The sequence below is a fragment of the Arvicanthis niloticus genome, chromosome 28 (genome assembly GCF_011762505.2).
Source record: "Arvicanthis niloticus isolate mArvNil1 chromosome 28, mArvNil1.pat.X, whole genome shotgun sequence".
Taxonomy (NCBI): Eukaryota; Metazoa; Chordata; class Mammalia; order Rodentia; family Muridae; genus Arvicanthis; species Arvicanthis niloticus.
Window position 1 is genome coordinate 1,565,524 of NC_133436.1, and position 18,256 is coordinate 1,583,779.

At 37.7% G+C, this 18,256-nt stretch overlaps 1 protein-coding gene across 3 annotated transcripts in view; it reads right to left on the reverse strand.

Annotated features, from left to right (window-relative positions):
* Positions 1–18,256, reverse strand: part of Chd1 (chromodomain helicase DNA binding protein 1) — a 68,035-nt gene that overhangs the window by 12,345 nt on the left and 37,434 nt on the right. For all 3 annotated transcript variants that reach the window (XM_076926541.1, XM_076926540.1, XM_076926542.1), the window contains exons 18-30: positions 15,007–15,078; positions 14,304–14,453; positions 12,620–12,768; positions 12,211–12,307; positions 12,028–12,123; positions 10,694–10,870; positions 6,705–6,865; positions 4,929–4,970; positions 3,953–4,083; positions 3,255–3,393; positions 2,942–3,092; positions 1,382–1,504; positions 400–528 (exon numbers count right to left, since the gene is read on the reverse strand). In XM_076926541.1, the coding sequence (XP_076782656.1) occupies positions 400–528; positions 1,382–1,504; positions 2,942–3,092; positions 3,255–3,393; positions 3,953–4,083; positions 4,929–4,970; positions 6,705–6,865; positions 10,694–10,870; positions 12,028–12,123; positions 12,211–12,307; positions 12,620–12,768; positions 14,304–14,453; positions 15,007–15,078 (1,617 nt within the window). The remainder of the gene's footprint in view (positions 1–399; positions 529–1,381; positions 1,505–2,941; positions 3,093–3,254; positions 3,394–3,952; positions 4,084–4,928; positions 4,971–6,704; positions 6,866–10,693; positions 10,871–12,027; positions 12,124–12,210; positions 12,308–12,619; positions 12,769–14,303; positions 14,454–15,006; positions 15,079–18,256) is intronic.

The following is an 18,256-nucleotide window of genomic DNA, read 5'->3' on the forward strand; positions in this document are numbered from 1 at the left end:
TTCCTTTTTCTTTCTCTGTCCTGCTTTTTCTTTAAATTATTTTCATACCTTTCTTATCCTTTATTTTTTTTAACCTTCAAGTAAAAAAATTTTTTGTATATATGTAGGTTCTGAAAGATGTAACTCAGAATCCCTTTAATAATGATACATGTAATATTTACTTCTTTCTAAAGTGAGCCAGTCTCATTCAAATTCATAATAAAATTAAAAGAAATGGCTCATTTAGTTAGCAAGAGTTTGAAAAGATGGACCATTGATCTGTCTCATATATGCATCTATTGCACAGTTATGATCTAGAAATAAGTCTACATTTACAGACCACCAAAGAACAGAAAATTCTATTTCTAAAATTGAACTTCCCTTTCCACATAAGAGCTGGCACTCTAGAAGCATACGCACTTTCTCGTCCTCCTCGTCAGACTTCTCTGAAGGCAGGGGTGATGAGTCGCTCTTTACTTCCTCTTTCACTTTGATGGACTTCATTGCTTTATTCTTTTTAGCTCTTGTTTTTCTCCTCTTTGAACCTCCCTAAAAGTGATAATTTGTATTTAATCAATTTCACTGATTTCCTGTTTTAAAAACATCATAAATACTAATCTGAAAGTCAGACACATATATTCTGAGTCTGTTGGTAATGAGCTGCACCAAGTTTAGAGTCAACAGAGGAGACACAACTTATTATATCAAACACAACAATGTCAAAAGCACTAGCCACTGTAAGCATTCCTTCAGAGAGGAATAGAAATGAAGTTCTCATTCTCAGATACATCACCAACAACTAGATTCAGTGATAGCAACAAAGTGGTAGCAATATTTTTAATACAACACAGGTAGATAGTTGTTGGCATCATGTTTACAGGAAAATTTATAAAAGTCTGGAAAGCTTTGGGGAGTGAGGAATCCCTCTTGGGCCTGCAGCAATAGGTCAGCAGCTGAGAGCATTTGCTGTTCATTAAAGGACAGAACCCATATAGTGGCTTACAACCACATATTAACTCTAGTTCCAGGAATCTGGAACTAGACTCCCTTTCTAAACTCCATGGGCACCAGGCAAAACACATGGTACAAACATACATACATGCAAGAAAACTATTCTTATTGTACAATAAAAGTAAGTTTTTAACAGTGTCTTTTTTCACGTGTCTTCTTAAAAATCTTTTTTGAAGTCGCTTGTAAAGTCTATGACCCTTAAAATTATACATTAAACTTTATATACTTGAATAATAAACTATACAAATCTGGCCCCTCTCTACAGTCATAACCAACTAAAAATACTAAACTAAAGAACAATGCAGTTCTTACATTAACTATAGGTAAGTAGCACAATCAAACACTCTGGAATACTGAGTGGACTGCTCTGAACGTGCACATTTTGACTTACCGCACCGGAAAGTCTCTGAGCCTCTTTTTTTGCAAGATCTCTGCTAAGTAGTTTGATGAGGTAGTCTGCACGTGTCTGTAACTGTTTTGCTTGTGGTTTTTTATCAGGATCATCTGGAAGAATCTGAAAGGGCAATACACACATGCTGTCTTTCATAAATAACATAAAAACTGTACTAGTGAAAAATGCAATGTAATAAATATGCATTAGTTCACATATTAAAGTTTTTAAAATTCCTAATACTGTTGGAAGAACAGGCTGTGTCATAATGTGCAGGAGCACAGAAATCCAGGCAGCAACAACAGTACTACGTGCAGTCACAAAATACAGTTTTTTTTAAAAAGATGTATTTATTTTATGTGTGTGAGAGTGTGTGTGTGTGTGTGTGTGTGTGTGTGTGTGTGTGTATGTACACACTGTCCTCACCAGAAGAGGGCATCAGATGCCATTAAACAGCTTTAATTTCCTTGGAAGCAAACTCATTCTTCTCTTCTGTTTGTTTCTGGTTTTGTTGTTGTTTGCTTGCTTATTCACTGTGTAGCCCTGGCTGTCCTGGAACTCCTTCTGTAGACCAGGCTGTCCTCCAACTCAGAGATCCTCCTGCCTCTGCCTCCTGAGTGCTGGGATTAAAGGCCTGTGCCACCACTGCCTGGCCATTCTCTTCTTTACTGAGATCTTGTCTTAACGCTTATGTTTACCCTTGCTGGCCTCAAACTTGTGTCAATTCTCTTGTCTCTGAGCACTAAGTAGGATTTCCAGTATGTCTGCTCTTGGGAATAAATCCTGTAAAAGAAACCTAAAAATCAATCTCTTAGTGTAGCCAATTTAACAGCAAACACTGGGAATCACCAGCCTAAACCAACCTGGGTGAACAGGTTTGTGAGACATGTCAAAACACACACATGGCAATAAAACCTCTCGTGCTACAAAAACAAAAATAAGTCTGAGGTATCCCCTGAGCACTTTAGAGGAGGCAGGAGGACAGGGGGGCTATCTGGCCAGCCAGTCTAATCTAATGGTAAACTTTTCAGACAATGAAAACTGCTATCTTGAAGGAGAGACAGACATCCTAAGAATGACACCCGACGGTGTCCTGTGGCCTCCACAAACATGCACACATGCTCACGCAAACACAAACACATAAGCAAGGAAAAGGTAACACAAAGAAATGCTTCCAAAGTTTCCATTTTATGCAAAAAAGAAAGAAAAGATGTCAGAGCAACAAAATAAAATCAACCAATTTTGTAACATTAGTTGATATTTTCTGAAAATACTTGATTTGCCAGGTGAGCCCCTGTCAGGAAGATCAAGAGTTCCAACCGGCAAGACATTCCTTAACCTTATACATTTCTAAGAAAGGTTTTATAAGACTTTTACGTTTTCTTTTTGTTTACTTTACTAATAGAAAAGTTTTAACCAAATAATTTATACCTGTATTAATGACAAAATATAATTATTCAGAAATCATAAGAGATTGTTTAAATTCAATTACTTCATAAGACCCAAGCTAAAAATCATAAATCACAGAAATAAGAGTCTTTATTTGAAGCACTTAAGTACCTTGTGTGTTAGACTGAGGTCTGGGTCCATCTTAATCATTTCCCAGCTTCCATAACCATACTCATAGATGCCAATTAACAAATTAGAATCATCTTCTTTGCCCCAGTCTATATCAAAGTGAGCAGCCTTTGTATGACATGGGATTGTATACCTAGCATTAAAGACAGTAATTACTTCAAGTTAATAATGGTTGAAAATATAAATTTTTATAACATTTAGTACCTAAACCTTTGTATTCAAAAATAGTGTCATAAAAATGCAGCATATGTTCAAAACAGAATTCTGAGTGCAGAGTGGGACCGCGAGCACTCACTGCTTCCTCTCCTCCGGGTCTGAGGGGATGGACCTGTGCAAAGGCATCAGCTCGTCCTCGTGGGCAATGACCAGCTTGGCATTCACTTGTACTCCTGATATGCGGAATGTTGGCCCCTTCACTTTTCCAAGTCTGCCACCTGAATTTTTAAAACAAGAATATAGAAAAACATAACACATATATCTATACATTCATATGTAATTCTACAAAATACAAAATAGCATGTTATTACTTATGTCAATATGTATTGACAATATGTATGTCAATATGTATGTATTACTCTTTTTTTAAACTAAAAATAAAATCTTAAATGTCTCTATACATACTACTAACTAAAACAGACAAAAGATGTGAATTCAGAGAGTCCCTCTGTGGTTGTTTTATCTGGTACAGGAGGGAGACATGGTAACAGCAGCTCCTAGACGGGAATTTCACAATGGTTTCTTCAGTGCATCAGATTACTAAATCTTATGTAGGTTTCCTCACTACATAACTGTGCATATGTAAGTTCTGTCCATTCAGTCATGTTCTCAAAAGACAGCCTAACAGTAACTCCTGAACTGCGACCTATGCAGAACATGTCAGGTGCATTGACGACCAGATTCACTGCCTAACTGCAGCCCTGCTCTCCGCATGCCCATCAATCAGAATGGCAAGCATCTTTCAGAGTGGCACACAGGCTAACTGGAGGTATTTACCTGCTCGCTCTGTTCCTGAAGAACTGTCTTTTAAAGCTTTGACACAGCCATTATGCACCAGCTCTCCTAGTCTCCTGAGGTCTGTTTCTGATTTATCAACCAATTCAGCATCTCGAGCAATGGCATCTAACCTGTAATAAAACAATATGATGTTCAGTTAAATATGTGAAATCAAATGATATAATATAAAAACAACTTATTTTATTTCAAAATCCAAGTGTCAGTCTTGTCCACCTTAAAAATTCTAGTTCATATAACTAGGACAACTCAGCAGAGAATCAACTCATCACACACTCATGAGCATTAACAATGGCAAAGACTTTATTACACAGCCAACGGAAGGCTCCTAGGGGTTATATACACCAACCCTTAAAAATCTGTTCAGATCGGATTGAAAATGAGTGATACAGTTTTATGAAAATTATAAATAAAAATGTCCTGAAATTTGTATTACCATAGAACATACAAAGATTAATATTTATAGCCATTTCCAGCACCTAAGATAACCACAAAAATATTGTTGCATTTTAAGCAATCTATCTCAAAATAAAGTAGACTGTATCTTTATATTGTGAATTTCAATGAGAAGGAAATGAACAAACGCATCTGAGTCTTTGCTGCTCTGCACTAGTGAGCTGTGAGCTGCTACACAAGACAGAACAGTCAGATGCTAGGTTAGTGACTTAGTCCTCTGTACACAGATCAATCTCTACTCTTTCCTAAGGAGTATAGCACAGCTGCCAAAATGCAATTTAAGAAGCATTTTGCTGATATTCATTTAAAGGTAAAAGAATTCTGGAGATTCAAATCATACAAATACAGTTTTAATAATCAATCAGCAATTAGGTTCCTACTGATTTTTTAATGCTTATTAAAGCAGATTCAATCAAGCAGATAAACTGACTGGTAACTACATAATCATGACAATACATTACACATTTCATAACTATATAAGAATAACAAAAAATATACTTACCTCTCCAGAGGGCCACCAAATTTCTTATAGCTCTTGATAAACCTAACAGAAAATAAATTTTTGGTTCAAACATGTTTTACACAAATATGTTTATATATGTATTATGTATTTTTCATATGCATATATATATATATATATACACACACACCCATATGTATATATGTATGTGTGTGTATGTATGTATATAATATATATATATATATATATATATATATATATATATATATATATAGTTTGTTTGTTTTTTAATATTTAAGTGGACTGGGGATGTAGCTCAGTGCTATAGAGCTGGCCAAGAATGCACAAAAAGGTCCTGGATTTGATTTGCAAAATCAAATTTGATTCGCAAAAATTATAAAAAACAATAATCACAGACACAGACAGACAAGACACACATACACACACACACAGCACTCTGTATTCATAATGCATATAAAAATAAGAAAATACTTGAAGTTAGGCACAGTGGTGCAAATCTACAATTCTAGCACTTGGGAGGTGGAGGCAAAGGGATCAGGAGTTCAAGGACAGCCTGAGCTATATGAGACCCTATGTCAAAATAACAAAAACCAAATCAAACAAACAAAAAACTTAACTCAAGGTAATGTTCCCTGATTTAAGAAAAGAAACTAATCTATAAATTGTTAGAACATTAAGTTACACCAAACATAACACTGTTATCACCCAAGAAGAAGCTAAGATATCAATATAAATAAAACAATAGAAGCTAATTTTTATTTTAGAAATTACTTTATTATTTTCATAAGACAAAAAAAAAATGTTCAAAGCTACCACAAGAAGAGGAATTGTCTCCAAAATGATTATCAACCATCACACCTCATCACATCCTAAAGCTGACCAAGATTTACTTGAAGGGTTTAATTCAGATGACTATTATACCAACAATAGAAAACAAAAATTTTACGTCACAACAAAGCAACTTAAGTGGCTGATGGATGAGGGGAAATATCCAGAAAGTAGAAGATGAAATGCTTCTTCAACTAAAGACAGAAAGTCCAGCAAATCAGATGGTCATAAAGGTTCCCTTAATGAAAACTAACAATGCACTTAGTTTTCTTGTAGGAACAATGAGGAAGGGCTTTGTCAGGTCTATGATTTAAAGGAAAAGAGTTAAAAATAACGTGAAAGAAACAAACTTCTAAAACATCAAAATGCACAAGCTTTTATCAGACTTTACAGGTGAAGCTACTGCCCAACTAAGCTCCTCTCACTCCCTTGGAGACGTGCACACTGGGTGTTCTGGGAAGAGGCTGGCTCAGCCTCACGGCCAGTCTGCCTTCCACTTCTCCTTGCCTAGACCAGAGGCCTTCTTGGTGGTGTGAGGATGCAACCCAGGATCTCACACAAAGTCTGAGCATGACTGCTGAGTTCTATCCCAGCCCCAGGGATGCATGACTACTTTCAAAAACACAAATCACCTCAATGTTAAACATGAAAAATATAGAGCTAAATTAATCGCCTGTAAAATTAGTAATGTCAAGGAATGTAACTGTAATATGAACTGTGCTAACATGTACTTTTATGGTTCAAAGGGTCATTCTGAACCACAATAAGAAAAATAATTTTAATATACAAGTGGTGTAACAATAAATAATGTACAAACATGAGATGTTACACCTTCCAAAGTTATAATCAATATCTAAGCAGAACACCCCACAAGTATGTTCTACCCTCTAAAACCTCTCAATCTAGTTTTCATTTTAGTTTCATGCTCTAAAAACACCAAGTTAAAGAAAACGGTCTATGTCCTCTTACCGCCTAATCTCCGCATCACTAAATCCTTTAATATTCTCCCGAGGGATGGTGCGTGGTCTCCCACGTTTCTTCGGCCGTTTCCTTTCTGAGATAGAGTCACTATCAGAACCCGAGTATCTCCTGCTTCGACTCCGCCTTCCCTCACTTCCATTGAAACTTATCTGGAAAACAGAAGCAAAGCTACCCTTAAATACAGGGTAACGCAAGCCTGTATCTTACAGGCAGGCAGAGACAAGCACAGCAAACTGCAATAAAAACATGAGTCCACAGATGGAAAACATTCCAGAGCCAAAATTAATCGAATAGAAAATAATATAAAATGTAATGACAAAAGGCTACCATACCAAGGCACTTATAAATCCACCAAAAAAAAAAAAAAACAAAAAAACAAAACCAGTCTTCTGTAAAAATATAATGGCTACTAATTGGCAACCTGGCATAAATACAAACCAACATGAGCTCAATTATACTTTAAAAAAAAAAAGAAAGAAATGTAATTTCTTTTAAAACCTATCAACTTGATAAACACTAACTAAATGAGCAATAATAGCCACTATGCAATGTGACAAAACTGGACACCAGGTACAACTCTTATAATCCTACTGCTTATTTGAACAACAGGCTATTTGGCAATATTTTACCCTATGCATCAAAAGTCATCATTCTGCTGATCCAGACACATCACTTCTAGGCATTTTCCTGAGACCAGAAATGTGAAGCTGCACTGTCCAGTAAAATTCTTCATATAAATCCAGCCATGCACTAAAGAGGAGGTAACAAAGTAACCCACAGGTTGGAATACTGAGACCCTAAGGAGCCTCGCTGTAGGATCAACACTTATCCTACACTGTCCGAAGGAAGAAAACAAGTTCCAAAGTAACATGAATTTAAGTGAATTTGTCAAATGAGGGTGATTTAAACACTGTGGTGATACGTGTTACAGAAACGCTGCTGGGCTTATCTGTGGAGACATATTCTTTTCCCTTTTTATTATTTTTCTTCTAAATATCATCCTCTATTGTTTTTCTAAACCAGCTGATCAGATATTTTCAAGAAAAAAAAAAAGCCACACCTTACCCATGAATACCCATTTATAACATTTTATTCTCAATGGACATACCAAAACAAAAACTAAGACTCTGGAGTTTTCCCAAAATTTACAAAGCCATAACTTTTAAATATGCATCAGAACTAAAATCACAGAACAAATTAAACATCTAAATCAAAGTATTTCCAAGAAAAGGAGATATCTGAGCCCTGGCTCATTTGTACTACACAAGCAAGTACAAGAACTAAGCCAGCTGCACTTGGCCTAAAGGCTTAAGAAATCATGAGAACACAGGACACCTGGAACAAGGCATGCTGGGTAAAAAAGACCATCAAGGTCAGTGAAACCTGACCTCTGGACCACAAGCCTAACAAGATAGAAATTACCTCTTTCAAGATAGGCAACAAGCCTACAAGACCTTTCTCTCACTGGCATGGGGGGCACAGAAGAAGACTTCACAGAAGAAACTAAATCCTTTTCCCTTGGGTGAATGGCAAAGGACAGAAAGAAGTTTCTCACTTCAAATATAGTAACGTGCCCTCTCCAAAAAGAAAAAATTCAATAATTGAGACAATCTTAAAATGCAATATTCTAATGAAAGAAGAAATTAAATCTTGGGTGTTTTTCTTTACATAATCTCAAATAAATAAAAAGAACAAATTAAATCAAAATCAAAAGAAATGATAAAGAACAGAAACATAAAAACAAATGAAACAAAAAGCTCGTTCTTTGAAAAATAAAGCTGATTAATCTAATCTCTACTTAAGAATGATCAAGAACTGTAGAGAGAATCTCTTGTGAACTGCAAGAAAGTCTATGGCCAAAGAGCTGAGGCAGAAAACAGGAGGTGAGAATTCCAGCAGAGAGATTGGGGGAAGGGGGGATAGAGGAGAGTCAGGTGAGAATCACCCTGAACACTGAAGGAAACAGTTGCATAAACCTGAGGAGAGGCAACTAGCCATGTGGAAGACAAAAACCAGAATAAATGGGTAAATAAGTTACAAACTAGTCAGGAAACAAGCCAAAGCTTTTGATCTAAACATTTATTCATATACAATTAAGTCTCAGAGTCGTTCTTCCAGGAACAAAGAGGAAGAGGTTACAAAGAAAAAGATTATCAATATTAGGAATAAATTGGCATGCATCACTAAGACATAAAAATAGTTAAGTTCATTCCTATATTTCAACAGAGAAAAAGAACTCAAACTCAAGTAGAAACATATTCTGAACAGTTCTTATCCATAAAAGAAATGGAAATCGGCTAAAATCTTCCAACAAAAACCATAGTCCAAGATAGTTGCCCTGACAATAATCCCATCATTTTGCCCCATCATGCATAGGGGCATGTGTTCCACTATGTTCATAGCAGCCTTATTTGTGATAGCCTTATTTGTGAAGCTGGAAACAATGCAGATGTCCTACAACAGAAGAACTGATACAGAAAATGTGCTTCATTTACACAATGGAATACTACTCAGCTATTAAGAACATGGACATCCTAAGTTTTGCAGGCAAATGGATAGAACTAAAAAATATCATCAGGAGTGAGGTAACTCAGACCCCAAAGGACATGCATGGTATATACTCACTAATTAAGTGGATATTAGCCAAAAAAAAAAAAAAAAAAAAAAAAAAAAAAAAAAAGTACAGAATACCCAAGATACAGTCCACAGAACTCAAAAAGGTCAACAAGCTAAAGGACCCAAGTGAGGATGCTTCAGTTCCACTGGGGAGGAAGAAGAAAGCAATCACAAGTGGGGAGGGATAAATCTGGGAGAGAAAGTGGATGGGGGGTAATGGGGTAAGAGGGTAAGAGGGGAACTTTGTCTGGTTCTGGGTGAGGAAAAAGGACTGAAGCCCTGAGGGCCAGCAGAAAAAAAATGGAAACAGGCGACCTTGGAAGGTAAGAGGTTGGGGGGACCCTCCAGAATGCACCAGAGACATGGGAGGTGAGAGACTCTCAGGACTCACAGGGAGAGACCTTAGATGAAATGCCCAACAGTAGGGAGAGGGAACTTATATAGAGCCCACTTCCAGCAGGAAGACAGGGCATCAAGTGAGAGAAGGGGTTGCCATCCCACAGTCAAAACTCTGACCCATAATTGTTCTTGTCTGAAAAAACTACAGAGATGGAAATGGAGAGGAGCCTGAGGAAAAGGAGATCCAGAGACAGGTTCAAAGTGGGATCCTGCTCAAGAGCAGGCCCCAAGACCTGACACTATTACTGAGGCTATGGAGCGCTCACAAAAAGGGACCTAGCATGACTGCCCTCCAGAAGACCAAGAAGCAGCTGAAAGAGTCAGATGCAGATATTTGCACCCAACCAGTGGACAGAAGAAGCTGCTGACCCCTGTGCTTGAATTAGGGAAAGGCTGGAAGAAGCTGAGGAGGAGGGGGACCCTGTAGGAGGACCAGCAGTATCAATTAATCTGGACCCACAAGCTCTCTCAAACACTGGACCACCAACCAGGCAGCATACACCAGCTGATATGAGGCCCCCAACACATACATAGCAGAGGACTGCCCGGTCTGTGTTCAATCAGAGATGATGTACCTAACTCTCAAGAGACTGGAGGCCCCAGGGAGTTTAGAGGTCAGGTGGGGTGGGGTGGGGGTGAGGACATTCTCATGGAGCCAGAGGTGTATATTGGAAGTATGAAACCTCACATAGATATATAATCTAAAGTAATGAATAAATATAATTTATTTATTGTCCAAAAATAATAATCCCATCATTTAATAAAGGAAAATTCCCAGATCTACATTAATTCACCAAAATAGGAAGAAACACTTTTCAACTCATTTTACAAGGCAAACTTATCACAGACATTAAGAAAAACAAAATTATAAATCATTACTATTTATAAACCAAACAAAAAGAGCATTTCACCACAACTACGCCGGGATACTGCTCTGTGACAATATTCTAAAATGACGTCACCTGCTTTGCGCAGTTTCTCATTCTCGGGAGCATATAAATTTCCTCAAGCTCCTTTTGTCTCTCCTCCTCTTCTAACCGCCGTCTTTGCTCTTCTGGAATGATCTCCTCCCAGTTCTTTGAATTTCTTTCAGGTTCCAATTCAATGTCATCTTCATCCATGTTTGAAAAATTGGCAACCTAATAAATTCCAGAATTTTAACAGAGTAAGTATAACCTACAATATTTAGCTCTAAACCACAGATCTCCTCTTAGGGAGGAGTAGAGGGTGAGCTACAAGACAGGGCAGCAGCCTGACACTGTGAGCTAAACTCTGATGACTGCTAATTTCCTACTTACTTCTTCATCGGAGCAAAGGAGACAGACTCTACAGTTCCTCCCTCCAGCAATGACTCTCGGTCCTTTGTCTTTGCATTATTAGTAAGTAATAACAGAACTCAAGGGAGACAACAAACTGGTAGTTAAAATGACCAAACTGTAAAGAATATTATTAAAATGCTGTACATCTTTTGAAGGAATTCCTAGTCTATGAACTAGTGAGTACCAAAGAATATTCCTCCCCTTTCAAAAACCAGAACAAGAGTAGCTTACAGATCCCTAAGACAGCCTGAGATGAGTAACGAGGTCTCTAGAGCTCTGCCTCCCTCGTTCCCATTTGTACAGGAATGGACAAACACTAACCTTCACGAGGACAACTGAATACATTTCAAGTTCTAAGATGATATTCGGTCAACACTAATTAAAACTATCAATACTAATATCTGAATACAAACAATGAAGATAAGAAAACTTATGCCTACTGTTCATAAAGACAAAGAGGCTAAAGGTGTTTATGCTCTAATATTAAAATGTACTCAGACATGCAAGTGCACATCTGTAATCAAAGTACACAGAAGGCTGCAGCAGGAAGATAACAAGTTTCAGGCAAGCATAAGACCTTGCCTCAAAAAAAGACAAATAAATAAAAATAAATTAAACAAATAGGTAGCTAGCCTAAGAGTGCTAATTCACCAGTGTACAAACAGTCTGCGTTTAGTCCAGTTATTAGTGAGCTGAGATGATTTCTAATTTATAGCCAGAATTATCCTTAACAAACAGCATGCTCCGCATAGTTAGGGTAATACATGGATGAGTATTTAATTATTATTATTATTAATTATTATAATTAATGATGATTTAATTACCCATAAACAATTTGGTCTTATCAGGTGCTGATGGTTTGACAATACAGAAAATTTTAACATAAAAGTTATCTTGTTAGTTCTGTTTAAAGAAAAATATCAAGCTATTAACTCCATCCCTCAGCAATGTGCAGTCTGAAGAAAGAAGAGGCTGACCTTAAACTGGGAAAGCAGCTCATCGCCGACAGTCAGCGGGCCTGGCTCATTCTCGTGAGTCTCAGCTCTCTTCAAGATCTCATCTATATCCATTTCCTGTATTAAAAGGACATTTTTGTTTTACATACACTTGAACCTTTGCCTTTTCTGACAGACCACACAGACTGACAGAACGCTGCCCACCTGAGGCTCTTGCTCTTCTCCTTCAGGCTCCTTAAAAAGCTCCTCAGCACCAAACTTTAAAATGGCTGATAGTTCCTCTTTATTGAAGGGAGTAGAACTGGCAACATGAGAAACAAAAATTCAATTTTAACAGTACTATTTTCAGAGCATATTCAGTATAACTGCTTTGTAAGTGATGAGGAAGTCATGTGGGTAAAGTTTTAATCTACTTATTTTAAAACTACAAAACCTGAGACACAGAAATTAAGAGAATTCCTGTGTGAGTGATCTGTAATGGTCAAGCAAGGTATCTGTGTGTATGCCTCTAATACAAATCAGTCTAAGCACACAGTACAGCACAGTGTAGTCCACTTATCTGAGTTTAGGGTGATCCCCTCCCCCATGGCAATTCTTACAGAGCAGTGCCCACCTTGATGGAGCCGAGCCTGTATGCAATACTGTCTTCCCAGTGGTATCCATTCTTTGAATCACAAGATGATCCAAAACCATTTTCTTTTTGGCCCTTTCAAGAATATCTTCTTCAACTGATCCCTTTGTAACCAGGCGATATATATTCACCTGTAAAAGCAAGCATGAGAAGCAAGCTGCAGTTAACAAGGTCTCTTGCTAACCTGAGTGCCCAAATCATAAATTGTAGTACATAAATCAACTCCTCCTCCTCTACTAAGGTTTAAAATTGTCAAATGTAAAAGACAAATATAAAAATTAGTAACAACATGTCATTTCTAAAGCTAAAAGTTCTGCCATTTAAAGAACAATTTGAAACTTTCCTTCATACTCCTGCGCACTTTGGCTCCACCTTACTGACCTCAGAGGACACTTTGGGTACATTTGTAAAAAATAAACCACATATACAATGAGAAGCTGGTGCTGCTTGACTTCAGCAAACATTAGAGGGAAAAATGAGGCAATGTGGCACCAGACCTCATCACCTTCCTTTAAGTCTAAGTGTTTGGCACACCACCATTGCTGAGTCCAAAGGGATCCACCGCTTAGCTCCATGTAGGAATAGTCACGTGACTTGACCTTCCTGACCTGCTATTTTCTTATCAAACCCCACCCCAGCTGGAAGCTGATTGCTGAAGGTACTGTGTGATATTCTGTTCTAGATGGTTGTGGAAGGTTTGTCATGTGAGCTACCTGCCTGGTCTCTAAGCCCACACCTCCCACAGAATACTGTCAATTCAGGCAGTTCTTGGCCACCCCGGCTTCTTGAAAGCTACAGTCTGCTGTTGCAGTACTTTCTCTGACTTCTGTTACTCTTTATACATTTCTTAGGAAATTTTATTTGCTTATTTTTTTATATAAAAAACAAGAAATGATTTTTAATTTTTTTTTATGTTTATGAGTGCCTTGCCTGCATATGTATCTGTGTACCACATCCATCTTGGTGCCCACAGAGGCCAGAAGAACAACCCCTGGGACTGGTTGTGAGCCTCAATGTGGGTGCTAAGAATAAAACCCAGGTACTCTGGAAGAGCAGCCAGTGCTCTTAAGCACTGAACCATCTCTCTACCTGCAGAAATGATTTACTTTTAAATAATAATTTATTTGGTAGAAAAAAAAAAGGAAAGAATCCCTGCAAACCTCTGACTATCTTTATATAGATAGTTTCTTTGATTCTAATGTTTGTTGTATATTATGTAAGTGCTTTCTACTAAACTACATAGACAACAGACCTGTATGAACTACTCCCTAAGAGAAGCCCCACTGTGAACAAAGCTTTAATTTTTGTCACTGATCAAATGAACAGTGCAGCCCTTGTTTTGTTCAAACAGCAGCAGAGAGTTGTACAAAACTTGGCAGATGGGGCTGGCTCTTGTGTACAGAGAACCATGTATACCCTACTTGAACTATCAAAGGCTGCCAACAAATGAAGTTTTGATACTGAATAGGTGACATTCACTCTAGTTAGAATCTAAACTGAGTGCAGACCCTGACATAAGAGTCTCTCAGTTCTGCCCATTCTGGCTTCTCATCAAAAATGGCATGACTGAGCCTCAAGACATTTCCATTATCCTAGTTAAGTTTCATATGGCAGTTTTATACTGTATCTAGAAAAATACAATAAAACAGAAAACAAATTAAAATACCTGTTTCTTCTGCCCAATTCGATGAGCTCTTGCCTGAGCCTGAAGATCATTTTGTGGATTCCAATCAGAATCGAATATAACAACAGTATCTGCAGAGGCTAAGTTAATGCCTAAACCCCCAGCTCGGGTAGAAAGCAAAAAGCAGAAATCCTGCAAAGAATTTTAAGAATACAAAATATTACATCTAAGCTATGACCAACATAACTCAAAGTCATGAATTTAAAGTGTTTTGTTAGTGATACTATTAACTTGAAAATCAACATTAAAAATTAAACAATGCCAGTCTGTGGCTCAAACGGAAGTGCACGTGCCTAGCAGCACAAGGCTCTGAGCCTGATCCTCAAAAATTGTAAACAATAGTAACTAATGTATAAATCTTTATGAGGATCAATCAACAAGATTTCAAAACATAAAGCCATATAGTAACAACAGAGACAAAACGCAACATAGTACTACTTAACTTGAGATGAAAACAGGAAGGGTTGGGATGTGACAGTTATTTTTTTTCTTAACAAATACAAGTCACACAATAAATTCTAATGATAAAGGGCTAATTTATATTGAAGTAATAAATTAACTGTTAATATGTTGAAATACTACTGACAGATCAAATTTAACATATAATACAAACCTAAAAGCTAATAAAGATAGACCAGCACCAAGTCTTAAAAAACAAAAGACATAATTGTAAAGGCATTCCTACCTCTGACCCCTCAGCATTAAAATGATCTAGAGCTTGTTTTCTCAGCTCCCCTTTTATTGATCCATCTAATCTCTAGAAAAAAGCAAATTAAAATACTTCACAAACCACATTCAAATGTTAATAACTAAAATCAGTAAGTCCAGTGTAGTTACTGGGTAACAGCATTAGAACCCCCGAAAACAAAGAAACTGTGATTACAAAGTCCCAACCCAGACTTTTTGAATCAGACATTCGAGAGTTAGAGTGCAGCAAACACCATGTAGCTAATGATTCTGATGAGTGCTCGGGTTTGAAAGGCATGGTGGCATCTGGCCAAGCAGCATAAGCCGTTTCTTCCTTGAATGACTTCAACTTTCCCCCTTCACCTGTTCCTTCACAGTAAAGAAGACCCAGGGAGGAAACAACACAGTGCCTGGCAGCCAATCAAGCTCTTCCCAAGCATTCACTATGGCCTAATGTATGAGAGGCTTCTGGTCCACTCCCAGGCATGGGGGAAGGGGCTGCTATATAAGTATGAATTGCCTTGTGTGTACATTAAATCTAACTTGCTACTCCACTCCATCCATTCTTTTCTGGTTTTGGAATACTGAAGATTAAACCCAGAGCCTCACACGTGTGAGGCAAGCACTTCATGACTTGAGCTACATCTGCAGCCCATGAGCCATGCTGTTAAGTGATACATTAAGATACTATTTTGGGAAGCAATATGCCACACTCTGCTTCTATCTCTACTAACATGCAGAAATGTATTCATAATGAAAGTTATGATTGTTGGACCATTATCATTTTCAGTACTAGCTCTAACAATTAGCACAAATGTCGATCGTTATTCGGAGATAATGACTGCTTAAGAAATGCAAAGTCTAAAGCGATTTCACTTAAAATCACAATGAATAACAAAGTACCTATAGCACTTCTGTAAACCAGCAATAAGCAGACAACCAAAAGTAGCAGTAGTGCAGTAGTGCACTTTCCCAGTACATACAAGGCACTAACTTTTACCCTAGTGTCACAAAAAACAGGAGAAAGTGTAGTTTTGGTTGTTTTATTCAGTTTGGGTTTATCCCATAAAACAAGACCTATCAAACTGAAACCTAGGCTTAGTTGAGTTTCCAGTTTCAAATACAGTAGAGGTAAAACAGGTTTGCTTGTTTGTTTGTCTGTTTGCTTGCTTGCTCTTGAGCATGGTCTGTACATCCCTGGCTAACCTTGAACTCAGAGCTATCGCCTACCTCTGTCTCCCCACTGCTGGGGAGTAACATGCTTGCAGTAACATGCCCAGCAAGCCCTACCTGCTTCCACTCACAGAATTGCTATTAACAATTCCTGGACTCATAGTCTCTGAAATACAGGTTAGTGAGCATCTACCATTTCACATTGATGGCTTACTACTCTGCGACTTTACATCTGCTAACTTTGTTACCACCAAATTCACCAGCCATTCAGACTCCCTCTCTTGTCCCTGTACCGTGGCGCAAGGTTCCCATTCTGTTCCCAGAACTCAATACTTTACTGCTGTTATACAAACTTTCTTGGGAAATGAAGAGATAATGTATGTTAAAGTTATAATTTTTAAAGCTTATTTTTAATTATGTGTGCATGTGTGGGTCTATCTGTCCTTGAAGGCCAGCAGAGGATGTTAGATCAGCTGGAACTACAAATGACATGTGCTAGCAACCGATGTCAGATCCTCCTGCAGAGTAGCAAGTGGTTTTACTGCTGATCTCAACTCAACTTGGGAGTTACTCAACTCCCAAGCACAGATTTTTAAATATACCCTGAGCTTCTAGAACATCTTAGGCAGCAGACGTGCTCAAAGCTACCATGAACAAGACCCTGTTATCTAAAAGGTAGAAAGAAAGGGGTGATGCAGCTAGTCTGTAGAATACTTAACTAGCCTGCACCAATCACTCAGCTCATTCCATAGCACCATACAAACCAAGCACAACTGCAAATGCCCTAGTGTTTAAGGGAGATAGAAGTCATGCAATCCATGAAGATGGTGGGTTCAAAGACAGCCTGAGTTACAGAAGAAAGGGAATTTTAAATGAGAATTTTACTAACGTTTCTATATTACATTATATTGTACTTTTAACTCTAAAAACTTGTTTTATTTTTGTTCATATGTGTATACACACACATACAAGCAAATTCCTTCAGAAGCCAGAAGAGGGTGTAGGATCCCGTGAAGCTGGAGATACAGCTTGTCATGAGGCACACAAAGTAAGTATTTGCGTCCATTTTCTATCTCTTCAGTCCCAAGAAAAACATGTTAAGGAAATAATTTTCAGTGGTTTGAGAAAAGTGCTCCAAGCTTTCTCCTAAATGAAAAGGTCTAAGCCTGAAAAACAACTTCATGTTTCTTTTCCATTAAAATGCAAATTGCAATTAGTAAAACCTGTGCATCGTTTACTGTGGCATGGCTTGAGTAAACATAATATTGTTTAATATTAAGTAAACACAGTATTGTTAATATTGAGTAAACATAATATTTCCCTCTGGGACTGGAACCTTCGGAGGCATTTCTATAGTTTCCCATTTGATGGTGTACACAAATGGTTTTAATTATAATAATGCTACTCTTCTGTTCCCCGTACATTACTATGTATTTTTATTGTGCTAATATCACCAACGCATAAATGGTACAGTATTTCTACTTTGAAACTACATGTATAACATAGCACAATGTAAGTGAGCTGCAACAGAACAGACTCTGTATGCTAATTCTCAGTATAATTCTTCTGCCTACGTTAAGCATGTATCATGCACTGGTGGTGTACACTAAGCATCTACTGTATTCCTGGTACTATTCCAAGGGGCCAGCAAGATGACGTGATAAAAAAGCAAGCCTGGGAACCTGAGTCCAACCCCTGGAGCCCACAGGAATGTGGAAGAACTGACTCAACTAAATTATTCTCTGACTTCCACAAGAGCACCAACACATGCACACACATGCACACATGAACACACATGCATGTGCATGCACACACACACACAAATGTGCATGCACATTCACACCCACACACTTACATGCAGAAACACACACATTAGCACAAAATTAAGAATGAAAAAGAAAAAAATCATTATTAGGTATGAAGTACTGAGAATAGGACCTGACTCTAACACTAAAACACTCATCGGTGTAGGCTTTAATCCCACTGAATGAATTTCACTATGAATCTCAAGTAGACAGGATGTCAGCCTACTCTTATCTGATCCCTGTTCAAGTTTTATCCGGCAAACCACAGAT